The sequence below is a fragment of the Sphaerodactylus townsendi genome, linkage group LG13, assembly GCF_021028975.2.
Source record: "Sphaerodactylus townsendi isolate TG3544 linkage group LG13, MPM_Stown_v2.3, whole genome shotgun sequence".
NCBI lineage: Eukaryota > Metazoa > Chordata > Lepidosauria > Squamata > Sphaerodactylidae > Sphaerodactylus > Sphaerodactylus townsendi.
The window spans coordinates 33804851-33819037 of NC_059437.1; the positions used below are offsets into that span (position 1 = coordinate 33804851).

Below are 14187 nucleotides of genomic sequence, written 5' to 3' on the forward strand. Positions count from 1 at the left end.
TATGACTCTACCTGTGGATACTTAAATCTGGAGATTGAGGCCATGGACAGAAAAGATCGATCTTTTTACAAACCTGAGAAAAGGTCTTGAATAACAGAAAAAGCTGATATTTTAAAAAAGACATTGAGGGTTTAAAAAACCCAAATGTTAACAGCAGTGTCTATAGATTTGAGAAACAAATGCCCTCAGCTGTTGCTAGGCAATCACAGCAGCACTGCTAGCTTTCAAGCCCCGGTTTCTCTCAGGAAAAAGCACTTGCTAACAAGCAAATTGTTCTTTCTCCCATCCTGGACATTCCACAGGTATATATACTCCACTTGCTTCACTACCATCAGATCCTCTGAAGATGCCAGTCACAGATGCAGGTGAAACGTCAGGAGAAAATGCTACTAGAACACGGCCATACAGCCCGGAAACCACACAGCACCCCAGTCAGGGACATTTTCAGGGCTGTTTTGGACTTCCGAGGTATTCTCATCTGGGCCAGGCCCAGCAGCATTGAATGACTTGCTAAATCATACAACCTGCATGACTCATCCAGGCCTGGCTAATTTTTACTGTTTAATTAACAGCAGGCGCCCCGTGTAAGCCAATGTGATGTAATGGTAAGAGTTTCAGACTAGGATCTGATAGACTTCGGTTCAAATACCCACTCTGCTGTGGAGGCTCACTGGGTGACTTGGCCCAGTTACACATTCTTAGCCTAACTCACCACACAGGGTTGCAGGAGGATTACAGTGAGCAAGAGAGCAACGGAAGCTGCAGAATATAAATGAAGTAAATACATAATAAATGTCACTGAAAACGGGGGAGCATATTGATAGAATATTTTATCTGAAGGTTCCTTGCAAAATCTAGAACACTGAGTCATGAGGACACGTTTGTATATTATGAATGGCTTTTATTTTGCTTGCAATGGCTTTTGGCTACAGCAACGTTTTGTCTTTGAGTGGGGTCGCAGGGATGTGATAGTACAGGATCAGGTGTGGAATCGCATACCTTGGTGATAGAGCATCCTCAGGAACGAGTGACGGTCTGTGCCCTGGAAAAGAGCATTCTCTATTTCCATCTCACGCCTGCTCAGCTCTTTGCTGCCTGCAAACCGTTGTGGCAAAGAGAGGATGTGCTGGCGCTCGGCAATCTTCTCCTGGATCGCCTGTACCCTGTCCCGCATTGCTTCAGCGGTTGCCCCCAGCCCAGGACTCTGACAAGACAGCAACAGTAACAGATTGTGTCTGTCTGGAAATAATAAACTTACTACCCAGCTCTCACGTCCTCCTTTTTTTCTGCAACTATAAAATATGGTTTGACCACCCTGGATTATCCAGCAAACCTAAGAGGATCCTTATTTTGCTACACAGGTTTCACACATTAAACCCCCTTAGATTATCCCTTTGGTCAACTTCATCCCCCACAGCAGTAACATTTCTGGCTTTGAGGCTGCAATGCTGATTTCAATTTTTCTTCTGCCTGAACAGTCAACAGGATCACACATGCATCACTGGCCACAAAACTGTACACAACCATTGGAGGTTTGCTCAGGCCACAACTTTTGCATCGGAACAGTCTTGATGAACAAGTTGGATGTAAGCACTGCTAGAATAAACCATAAAAGGAAAAGGAAGCCCCCTGGGCAACTACTTGGTCATTACTGACCCACGGGGTGATATAACGTCATGGCGTTTGCTAGGCAGACCATGTTTATGGGGTGGTTTGCCATTACCTTTCCCATCATGCCCAGCAAGTAATTTGTTTTATTTTCACTGATTACTATAAAAATTATCTCAGGGTTTGGCCACCTTCTTTATAAAAGTTAATGAAGCCCTAAGAGACTGGAGATCAGTCTTCTTTCCCAACGTGATCTTGCATTTGGTCACATGATTCTACATGAGCTGTATATTTAACTATGGAGTGCACATATCTGAAGAACCTCCAATTCCAGCCCTCCTTAATATGGCAACATCTGCACTAGATCAAACCAAAGACCTATCTAGTCCAGTATCCCGTGTCCCACACAGATGTCCCGACCTGCAAATGGCGCATAAAAGCCAAAGGGAAACAGAACCATCTGTCAAAGGTCTGAGACCATCCGTGGAAAGAAAAAGCGACCTAGTATATATCCCTTCACAAACATACATACACAAGCAACACTACATGCCCTGTGCCACCACTCCTCCACTTTCCAAGTGTCAATTCTTACCTAAGGCACTGGCATTAAACTAACATATGCAAATGAACCATTCTGCATAGGATATAGCCAGGAACCACAAAAACAGCTATGCTGAAACCCTGTGACAAATGCCGTTTTTCTTCTTCCCTACCTTGCCTGCTGATGCACGGTTCTTCCAGAGGTAGATCTCGGACTCTGAGAGGCCAAGCTCCCTGAGAGAGGCAATCTCCTTGTTGCTCTCCTGCAGAGCTTGGAACTGGGGCAAGCTATGAGTCCCCGCCGCTTCTTCACCAAAGGGCTTGTACAGAGCTGCGGGCGCAAAGCGCTTGCGCTTGGACACACACCTGTAATGCAAAAGAACGTCAGCAGAGGGACACTGTGCAAGGTCAGAAACAAACGCTCAGGTAAGAGCTCTAATGCACAAGTGTCATCATAGGGCCTTTCCCCACTTACCGTAAGCCCCGCGCTACTTGAGGAGAGTAGCGCGGGGTTCCTCCTCCCTCCCCACAGCAGGGGCGGCCACAGCACAGCCGCCCCGACGCTGCCGCTGTCGCGCCCCCTTAGCGCACGGCATCCCAGGCACTCTTCCGAACGGCGCCTTTTGACGACCCCGCACAGAGCACGGGGTCGTGGGGACGCCTGGGCGCGCGCCTGGGATGCCGCGCGCTGAGAGCAGCGTGCGGCAAAGGGGGGATGGAAGGGAGTGGGGAAAGGCCCATAATCACTGGGGTGCCCATCATGCTTCACAACAGTCAAAGCACACACATATTCCTGTTACATGGTGCTTTGCTTTTGCCACCATCACCTCCACCCCGTGCCCATTTTGCTGCACTGCTGTGCTTAAAGGATCAGTCCTCACTCCTCAATGGAGGCAGATGTGTCAAGCTGATGGTGCAGAAGGCTCTTGAGTTGCCTCTCTCCTTCAGTCTCCAGATCTTCCAAGAGGAGATCCTCCCCACTAAGGCTGCTGCTGTTGACTCTGCAAAATGCAAACACAAGAGTGAGGGGGGCATACGTCAGGCAGTGGGCACTGGCTCTTGAGAGCTTCTTCACAAATAGCCTCCATGGGTTTCCAGGTCGCTATAAACCCTCGGTTTTGATCCAGCAAGACAACGCTTCTGCTGTCTTGATATACAACCTACATAATGTATGGGACCCAATATATACTGGGGGGGGGGGGGGGGGATCCAAATTCTAACATTGTTAAAACATGCTGTTTAACTGGTGCCAGGGGATGCTTTCCATGAATACTGTCTTGCTAGCAGTGCTCAATCCAAATGGTGCAGAACAAACAGCACCCACTCTGCACTCAAGGCATGAACCAAAGTTAAGTGGAACGTAGAATCACAGAATCATAGAGTTGGAAGAGGCCACAATGGCCACCAAGTCCAATGCCCTGCTATGCAAGAATATACAATCAAAGCACTCCTGACAGATGGCCATCCAGCCTCTGTTTAAAAAACACCAAAGGAGGACACTCCACCACACTCTGAGTCAGCATTTTCCACTGTTGAAGAGCCCTGACAGTCAGGAAGTTCTTCCTAATGTTTAGGAGGAATTTCTTTTCCTGTACCTTGAATCCATTACTCCTTATCCCAGTCTCTAAAGCAGCAGAGAACAAGCTTGCTCCATCTTCAACGTGACATCCCTTCAAATATTTAAACATGGCTATCATGTCACCCCTTAACCTTCTCTTCTCCAGACTGAACATACCTAGCTCCCTAAGTATCTCCTTGCAGGACAGGTATTCTAGCCTTTGACCATTTTGGTCACCCTCCTCTAGACCTGATCCAGCTTGTCAATATCCTTCTTGAAGTGCAGTGCCCAGAACTGGACACAGAATTTCAGGTGACATCGGATCCATGCAGAATAGAGTGGTTCTAATATATCCCTTGATCTAGACACTATACTCTATTGACGCAGTCCAGAATTGCATTGGCTTTCTTGGCTGCTGCATCACACTGCTGACTCATGGGCAAATTGCCCACCAGCATTTTGGCACATGGTGGGACCGGAAGCTCATCAGGGTGAAAAATATTGTCCCGACATGCTTCCTGTTTGCAGCATGCTAAAAGAAGAGAAGCATCAGGGCAAGATTTCTTGTCCCAATATGCTTTCTCTTGCCCCACGTGTGCTTCTCACTTTCCACAGGGAAAGCAAGAGTGCTTCTAGTGCGACTTCTTGCACCAGAGTGCAGCAAGGGTGGGAACAGCCTGCAGTGGGTAATTGCCATGTTCAGTTTGTGGTCTACTAAGACTCCCAGATCCCTTTCACATGTAATGATGCCAGTTCACGGTTCACCTGATGAGCCATTGGTGAGCACCGTTTGATGCAGAGTGGCATACACGTGCATGACCTCTTTTTTGAGGGTGGCCAAGGCCAGAAGTCAAAGAAGGGACAGGCGAGGCTGTGAAACATGATGTGGGGTTGGATCAAAAGCAGTTCTCAAGCTTTAAAACCTCTGAGCTTCGTGGAAGGGTGCAAGCAAGCAGCACCCTTCAAAGCCACCGCTATTTTTGATGCGGAGAATTAACCTGCCAGTATAAACTGACACAACAACTTCCAACTCCTATCCACTACCTGCTAGCCTCACCTCTTCATAATAGAAGCCAGCCGTCGTCGTTATTGTCGCTTCAGACCCCAACTTCCAGAATCTGTCGCACAACCGAGGGCAGGGTTAGGGCGAAGCAGCGAGGGCTTCTGGGAGATGTAGCATGGTGGTGGGCAGACTGATTGGCAGGTGCAGCAGGGGAGAACTGAAGAAAAGAAAAGCAGAGATGTTTGCAAGAGAGTTGATGATCTTGTGAAGGACTGTATGCATGTTACAGCCTCAGTGGCAGCAGCCAAAGCGCACGCATGTCTGTGTGCAAGTAGGTAGAAACTTTGCGCACAACACGTCATGAGAACTCAAGAAGAGTCCTGTGCATTCACACCAAATTCACACCTCCTCTTGGAAGATTTGGCGACAGAAGGAGAGAGGTGGGTCAAAGGCAGTATGCATGGCCTTCTATGTTCACAGACCCAAAGATGCCCTGGAAAGGCCCGAAGGTAAAGCCTTTCCCTGTTACTGTCGTTCCTTCTGCCGCCTCAGCAACAGGCATTCAGAAGCAACATGAAATACCACATAACCATCATAGTTAATAGCCAGCGAGATACACACATCCTCCATGGCAGCGATTTCTTCCCCCTCCAGTTCAGATCGTGCCAGTATCTATGGAAAGGTGGGATTTTTCACAGTGGGAGTCGCTGTTTGCTTAATCACACACTGCCGCATGGTATCAGTCACTCCTCTTGAAACTGTTTTCAATTTTCTTCCGTTTTAACCATCCTGCATAATTTGCAAGCTCGGCCACTGGGCACTATGTGGCTCACTCTCCACCTTCATTCCAGATAAACTACGGAACAATTAAATACCACCATCTCTTAATCAGACTTCTGGGGGACCTTCCCTGGTCCTGTTTCCTATCGTTTTAACACGTTGCTAAAATATTATCTCTTCTCATGTCATATTTTACTGAGATGAAGTAATGGTGCTGCTGTGCTAATAGGCAGCAACAGAAATAAGTATACTATAATCTCTTTGGAGCTTGAACAAGTCAATTTTCCCTCCTTTTGCCATTTCCCCCACCCCCACCGCTTTAATTGATTTAACTGCCCTCAAAGCTACACTGCATAAAATAATGCCTGGATTTAACAAAATATGTCCTCCCCCACAGGATTCACTCTTGCAGAGAGGCAGCCAAGAGAAAAAGAATATAATTTCCCCTGCAACCTCAAAGTGTAGCAGCACCCAGAAACTGTATGGCCCCACGTATTCAATAGAGGCTAGATGAATGATTGTTTTGTAGCTTCACATTTATCAGAGGTAGATACTAGTATAGCGATGTGTTTTAGATTACATTCGTTTAGGTTGTTATACTTTTACTCACAGCTGCATGAACATAAAGGGAGCAATCGACAGAGCAAACTTATTTGGGAATAAATGTTGGGACTCGGATTCCTGCCTCTCTAGTCAAAAGGGGACAGAACGTCACCCTTCACGCCCCCTGCCTTTGCAACAGCCCTCACTGTAAAAGAGAAATTAGACTTCAAAGATAGCAAGCAGGTCCTTTGATTCAAAATATCCTGGGTAAGTGTGAACAAGCTATTAAAACGTCAATGAATTGTCTTTCCTGTTCCAGCGAGGACCTTGAAACTAAGCAGACTGCTTTGATAACGGACACAAGTAACATACACTGCTATTCTAAGTATTATTTCTTCCAGTGCCGGAGATAAGTAATGTGCAGAGCAGGGGTTTTCTGTGTAAACAGCTGCATTTACCATCTCACCCAAAGGAACTAACAGATCTGTCAATAAGGCTAAACATTGTAATTCAGTGCGCTGGGAACCGGAATTGTTGTACTCTGTATCAGATAACAGCAAGGGATGTTTTGCTTTAAAGTGTTAAGAAAGATGCCAATCTTTGAAACATGTGTCCCTTTATCATTTTATTATGCTTTGATAACGCATTCTTCCCCATATCTTTTCCTATAAAAGAGGTTTGCTTTTTCTCCTCAGCATGGCTCTCTCTGATGCTTCATAGACCTTGCAGCGTAGTGGTTAAGAGCAGGTGTACTCTAATCTGAAGGAACTGGGTTTGATTCACCGCTCTGCTGCCTGAGCTGTGGAGGCTTACCTGAGGAATTCAGATTAGTCTGTTCACTCCAACACATGCCAGCTGGGTGACCTTGGGCTAGTCACAGTTCTACGGCGCTCTCTCAACCCACCTACCTCACAGGGTGTTTGTTGTGAGGGGGGAAGGGAAAGGAGTTTGTAAGCCCCTTTGAGTCTCCTTACAGGAGAGAAAGGGGGATATAAATCCAACTCTTCTTCTTCTTGTCAGTTTGAATAAAATTATTTCTTTATTTAAAACCTCTCACTTCCTGACCATCCTTGTCCTTCCCCTGCCGGGAGCTGGTAAGCCGCACTATTACAGCCTACGATAATAAAAGCACCTTAGGTGCCATACACTTGTATGCCATACACAGTACATCATGGGGAGGAGGTGCGTGCAAACACAGCAGGAGTCCAGTGGCACTCTAGAAACTAACGAAATTCACTGCAGAATACACTTTTGGGAGTCAGAGCAAATTGTCATAAATTTCATGAGGTGTATATCCACAAGGGCCTCGAAAGTGTACAAAAGCCTGCAAACCACAGAAAGGAGGGAGGGAAGCAGAGTTAAGATGTTACAAAGAATGTGTGTGCGTGCATGTGCGTTAAGTGCTATCAGGTTGCCTCCAATGTATGGCAACCCTATGAATTCATGACCTCCAAACTGTCCTATCAATAACAGCCTTGCTCAGTGTTTGCAAACTGAGGGCCAATGGCTTCTTTTACTGAGTCAATCCAGCCTTTCTCTTTTCCTGCTGCTTTCCTAGAATTATTGTCTTTTCCAGTGACTCTTGACTCCTTATAATGTGACCAAGTACAATAGCTTCAGCCTCAGTAGTTTTAACTTCCAGGGAGAAGTCAGGCTTGACTTAATCTAGAATCCACTTTGTCTTTATGGCAGTCTATAGTATCCATCAAACAAGAATGACAAAGAGAGGTCAGTTTTTTAAAAAATATTAAACTCCAAATAAAAGAGACTATACAGACTAAGTGCCAGATGAATTGTCACAGGGATAGAGTTTCATGAGCATGGAATTACCATTCAGCTCTTTTCCTTCAGGGCAATTCCTTTTAATTCATAAACTTGTGACATACGGAAAACGGCCTGTCCCCAAGACTGTTTTGCATGGCTTCAGAGATGATTAATAGACAAATCCACATAATTCCAGCAGCCAGGACTATTACGTATGTTTTCAAACTCAGACAAACCCCCAGGTTTGCAAAACTAAGATGACTTCGAGTTTTTTACAAAATCTAATGTGGGTGAAGGAAGGAAGGAAGGAAGGAAGGAAGGAAGGAAGGAAGGAAGGAAGGAAGGAAGGAAGGAAGGAAGGAAGGAAGGAAGGAAGGAAGGAAGGAAGGAAGGAAGGAGGGAGGGAGGGAGGGAGGGAGGAAGGAAGGAAGAGGAAGGAAGGAAGGAAGGAAGGAAGGAAGGAAGGAAGGAAGGAAGGAAGGAAGGAAGGAAGGAGGGAGGGAGGGAGGGTGGGAGGGAGGGAGGGAGGGAGGGAGGGTTTGGGTGGTGAAAATGGTACAGGGAAACTGGGCAGGAACAGAAGCCAGGGAGCTGAGGACCAGTAGCAAGGAGGAAGAGAAAATGCTAGTGTCCCAGGTCTTTTTCTATTGTCTTAACTGTCAAGCTTTTCTAAATAACTGTACCTCTACTGGCATCCTGTGGTCAACTGAGAAATGGCAAGACTCAGATGGAAATCTGTTCTTTTTCAAGGCACCTCCTTGTGCAAAATGTAGGTTTTGCTGCATCTATTGGGGACAGTGATCACATTATTATTTAGTCCATCCTTTGTGTTAATGTCTCTTCAGAATGCTTGGCAATTACTTAAATCTGCAATAGAGGAAGCTCTGACAGAGTGTGTTCCACAGATGAGGAATCACACTACAAAGGAAAAAATAATTTCCTAACCAAAAAAAATCCCTCCCTTCATCATGAAGCAAATCTAATGCTGATTTTTAAAAAGGACACCAGGAAATTACAAGCCAGTAAAGCTAATCTGTTCAGAGCATATTGTGAAAACCATTAACAATAGAACTATTGAGCATGTAGAAGAGCAAAGCCTACTGAGAAAGAATCAGTCTGGCTTCTGCAATTGTCAGTCTTCTCTCACCATCGTTTTGGAGCTCTTCGAGAATGTTAACATGTGGATAAGAGTGATCCAATAGCCAATATATACTTTAAAAGTTTTTGGTGGTCCCTGAGGAAACAGAACAATTACAGGATATGGAGGACATCAATCCTAAACAGGTCTACTCAAAGGTATTCAGTGGGACTTCCCAGAGAAGTGTTCTTCAGACTGCAATCCTAGATTAGCAACTGAACAAACAATACAAAGCAGAACAAATGGATAGTTCTGTTAATTTAGAAAAGGAAACAGCAGGGTCTTTATCTTGTTCATACATTATTTTAACTCAGGTGAGCAGCAAAGGACTCAAGTTCTGCTAAACACAACCTCTGCATTCTGCAATATTGCACCCCCTAAATTCCAATATGTGGGGGGGATGGCAGCAGCAGGTAAAGTTTTGGCCTCTGTGACCAGCTTCTACATGTCCTAGGGGCATCTGGTTGGCTACTGTGGGAAACATAGTGTTGGACTACTAGACAGCCTACTGGTCCAGTTCAGGAGGGGTTTTGATTGTTTTGATAGTTTCAGTATTCCAGAATCTGTAAAACCATTCAAATAAAAGATATGGAAAGGGGGTTTTCCCAATTAAAAATATGCCATTTTTGTTGATGTATATAAATTGATTGTGGATTAACTGTGGACATATTTTATTTTCAAATAAAGCGTACAAATAGAGTAGTAAGTAAAGAAGATGAAAGGGAAATTAGCATCATCAGACACGTGTTACTTAAATATCTGTGATACCCAGGTTTTTCATAATGATATTTTTAATAATGTTATTGATTTTGATCTAGAAATAAATGTATGAAAGGTATGTTTATTTGTTTAAAACAGATCATTTTAGTGAACAAATAATAAAGAGAAGCAGCTGTCCATCTTTCCCACAGAGTAGCTATCAAGTTTGACGGCAGAACCCCTTGTATCCTGTAGCATCTACTGAGAAATGTTTGCAATGCTGATTCTAGAAACGGCTGGCTTATGGTTAGTGACTCTTACCTTTTCTAGGGTGATCCTAAAACTGGCCTTTATATTTTCTTTCGGATTCTCTTGCCTGTGGGTGGAAAAATCCCAAACTTTAGTGTTCTGTGCTGCTAAACAGGCTTCTACACAGAACACTACATGTGTTTGGGATTCGGGTCCTGTGACAAGAGGCAATCTTTCAGAACCAAGGAGTCACATGTCGAAAGGTGTTTTTAAAAAAACAGTGATGCTAACTGTCCCCAAAATTGTATACAAATGATCATATTCTTCTCGCTAAACCCTATTGTAGCATTTGCTTCCCTCCAGCACTGATGTCTTAGTAACTGTGATAACATGAAAGATAGAGGCATCACTGTGAAGGAAGGTGTATTAATTCATAATCTAATTTCTGACTGCAGCTACTGTTTCCAGCAAAGTCAGTGGAGGGCTTAAATAGCAAAAACGTCTGTCCAGTTAATTTATTTTAAAATGAAACCCAGATATTGCTGCCAGGTCATCTTTCACTGTCTTTTTAAAATCTGTAGTGGGTATACTGATTTCTATGAATATCCTTTTGCTCAGGGTTGCACTGTGAATCAATTTTATCAGCTTTCAGACTCAGCTGCTTCTGGAAGTGACTCGTGAGCTCTGGCTGGAATCTTGCTATCAAGTGTTATTTATAGCACTGAATAATGAGTTGCTGCTGCTCACACCCACATAGAGTCTATTTTGTGGGAAGTCATGGGCCCAGCCTTTGCTCCACAAAGGAATTTACAGAGGGCAAACCCAAAGCCAAAATGAGGAGGCATTTTGTATTACATTTGTTCAATCATAGAACATTCATTTACGCTTCTTGAAAATACATCATCTGAACATACATTATTTGAAACTGATGGATGAGTAAATTCACTTCTTTTCTGGATATGTTAACCCCTAAATACTTCAGTGGAGATGTTAGCCCTTTCTCGGAGAAATGTTTTTGCATTTGTTAAAACAAATATTTTTTTTCTTGTCTAAACAACCCTGTATGACTTAAATAAAAAATGAGTGCCCTTCTGATTTTGAGTGTATGGAATGTATTGTCGAAGGCTTTCACGGCCGGAATCACTTGGGTGCTGTGTGGTTTCCGGGCTGTATGGCCGTGTTCTAGCAGCATTCTCTCCTGACGTTTCACCTGCATCTGTGGCTGGCATCTTCAGAGGATCTGTGGCTGGCATCTTCAGAGGATCTGTGGCTGGCATCTTCAGATGATCCTCTGAAGATGCCAGCCACAGATGCAGGCGAAACGTCAGGAGAGAATGCTGCTAGAACACGGCCATACAGCCTGGAAACCACACAGCACCCAAGTGTATGGAATGATTGCTCAGCTAGCAACTGAAGGTTGGGGGGGGGGGGGGCACACAGGGAATGTAATGTCCAGGGACATATGAAATATACCAAGCAACCTTGGGTCTGAATTCCAAGCGGAGCAGAGGCATACTCCAGGGGGAAGGGGGGCGACACACCGGGGGCGTGCCCCTGTGGGGGCATGGCGGGGTGTTCCGGGGCAGGGCGGGGCAGATGACGCATCTGTGCACTGGGCACTTTTCCCCCTTGCTACGCCTCTGGGGTGGAGTGTGGTGAAAGTAAAGTCAATCTGCAGAGCCTATAACTCTCCCACTCTCCTGGTCGATGTGATGGCGACTAGAAAAGCAACATTATAAAACAAAAAAGACAACTCATATGTTGCCAGTGGCTCAAAGGGTTTATGCATAATTTGCACGAAAAATAAAGTGATCTGTAGATCAGAGGGAGGGAGGGAGGGAAGGAAGGCATAGTACAGGTAACGTGACCAATGCAATTGAAAGGCATCCCCCAACAACTCTTTGTCCATCGCTGCCCTGGAACAGAACAGAGGGCATTTTGCATTGACCCTGTTGGCAAATACATTGATACAAGGGAATCTCCATTCTCTGAAAATGGGAAGTAAGTAAAGTGGGTTAAGGGACCACGAGATTGGGCAAAACCTGACTGCTCAGGAAATCCGCAGTGGTGTTGCCTTCTCCTGCCACATGGCTGGCTGGCAGGGAAATGCGGCCCACTGCCAAAACCAGGAAACCTCATCCTAGAAGGATCTAGAACCCATCCCTCCTTGCTTGTTGATGTAAATTTTTGCTGCTGTACTGTCCATCACTATGAGCAGAAGTTTTCTCATGATTGTGACTAAAAAAAGTGCAAAAGCGTCCTTGATTGCCCTGATTTTAAGAAAGATTTATGTGCATTTTAGCTTCAGATTCTGACAAATGCCCCTAAACTTGCAATGAACACCACAAAGGCCCCCCTGCCCCCCGGGCATCCATGGAAATGGTGAGATCATGAGGGGAGGTGCCCAGGTTGACACATTTAAGTAAATGGTTTTGAGAACCCCTCTGCGAATGGAAAGTTTTTGACCTTGGGGATCTCCCTCTCCCCTTTTGTCTGTGCTGGGAGATGTACTGGGATCTGAACCTCTGGAGATAATGAGATTGTTAGTAGCAACAGGGTTTACCGAAAAATTATATATACTGTTGTGAATGATGGGGGAAGCACCTGTTTAAAACCTCTAGTGCTCTGGGAGGTGATGCTCAAAAGACTTTGCAGTAAGTCTACTTTTTCTAACCATGTTGAAGACAGCATCGGTCTCCTTACTGAAGAGGTTCTTGCCCTCAAAGGAAAGACCTTCAAATCTGGCCCTAGTAGTGCTGGAAAAAGAATGCCTAATAACAACAACACTAGCATCAGGGAGTAGTGAAGAGCCCTGAGCCAAGCATGCCTTCTCAAGACCACTGCAGATGCCACGGCTCTGTCAGCACTGCCAGCCATATGTCTTGCAGCGTTTAACTGCTGTTTACCCAGCATAGATCCCTCAGCAAACAAGACCTTGCTCAAAGTCTTTTTGTCCTCTGGTAAGGAATCAATACATTGTGCCATGCAGTCCCAAAGGAACATTTGATAATGTCTCATTGCAGCAGCAGTGAAATTGGATACTCTTAAGGCCAAGAGCATCAGAAGACTATACTTTTCTCCCTAAAGTGCCTTACTTTCTCCCCTACTCATCCAAAAGAGAGGGATGGGATCCAGACATGAAACGTGAGGGACCTCAGTGGGTGTGAGGTGGCGGGAGAGGAATTCTGACCCTTCCTGCTTTAACTTATACAAATTTTCCTCTCTTTTTTTGGAAGCTTGACTAGAAGATGGTCTAACTCACCCACCATCAGCTAGTTCCTGAATACTCTTGATTAAAGGTGGGGGGGCAATTGGCCCTAAGAGCCAGCGTGGTGTAGTGGTTACAAGCAGGTGCGCTCTAATCTGGAAAACCAAGGTTGATTCCCCGCTCTGCCACTTGAGCTGTGGAGGCTTATCTGGTGAACCAGTTTAGCTTGTGCACTCCAACAAATGCCGGCTGGGTGACCTTAGGCTAGTCACAGTTCTTTGGTGCTCTCTCAGCCCCACCCACCCCACAGGGCGTTTGTTGTGGGGAGGAGGGAAAGGAGATTGTAAGCCCCTTTGAGTCTCCTTTATAGGAGAGAAAGGGGGGATATAAATCCAAACTACTACTACTACTCCTTTTCTTTTGTATCAGTACCATGCAACACACGCAGAGCCTTCACCATCCAGATTAGTTGCTCTGAGTAAAGCTTAAGGTGAGACTTGATGCAGGATCCCAAATTGGGGAAGGAATCGATATGTCCTCAGACCCTGAGTCTGAAGGAAGACTGTCCTCTGGGTCTTTATGTAGGTGCTGTGAAGTAAAGGCTCATGTCTCAACATTAATGCGTGCTTGTCAGAGGAAGGGAATATGGAATGAATATTGATAGTATAGGATATGGCATGACGGAGGCATGTCCCAATGGGCACATGGGTGCATATACATCCCCAAACAGCAATCATAGAAGACTGGCAAGGATGAGTGTGGAAACCTTGAGGTGGAAATGATAAAAGAGGTGCAGATCTCAACTGCTTTCCTAGATCCAAGGGAAGTAAGGAAACCACAAAAACATCACCCTCTGAGGAAGGAGGAGATGACTGCCAAATAAAGGAAGGTTGTTCTCCGGTGACAAGGGAGCTTGGGATTCAGGAGACGATGACATTTGATGTTGAGAGAAGCGGAGACTTTGCCATCAAGAGGCCCCTGGACTATGACCTCAACTGTGAGAAGGACTTTGTCCAGTGGAGAGATCAATGCTCAACATCAAGAAAACTGTCCATTCCAAACAGGAGAATCGTGGCATTGAGGAGACAATAGTGATT

General features: G+C 45.2%; 1 protein-coding gene across 2 annotated transcripts in view; it reads right to left on the reverse strand.

Moving 5' to 3' along the window:
- RBM41 (RNA binding motif protein 41) overlaps window positions 1–14187 on the reverse strand; it is a 40376-nt gene that overhangs the window by 2059 nt on the left and 24130 nt on the right. For both annotated transcript variants that reach the window (XM_048514845.1, XM_048514846.1), the window contains exons 2-5: window positions 4764–4926; window positions 3030–3149; window positions 2322–2514; window positions 1000–1204 (exon numbers count right to left, since the gene is read on the reverse strand). In XM_048514845.1, coding sequence (XP_048370802.1) covers window positions 1000–1204; window positions 2322–2514; window positions 3030–3149; window positions 4764–4771 — 526 coding nt within the window. In that variant the 5' untranslated portion in view covers window positions 4772–4926. The remainder of the gene's footprint in view (window positions 1–999; window positions 1205–2321; window positions 2515–3029; window positions 3150–4763; window positions 4927–14187) is intronic.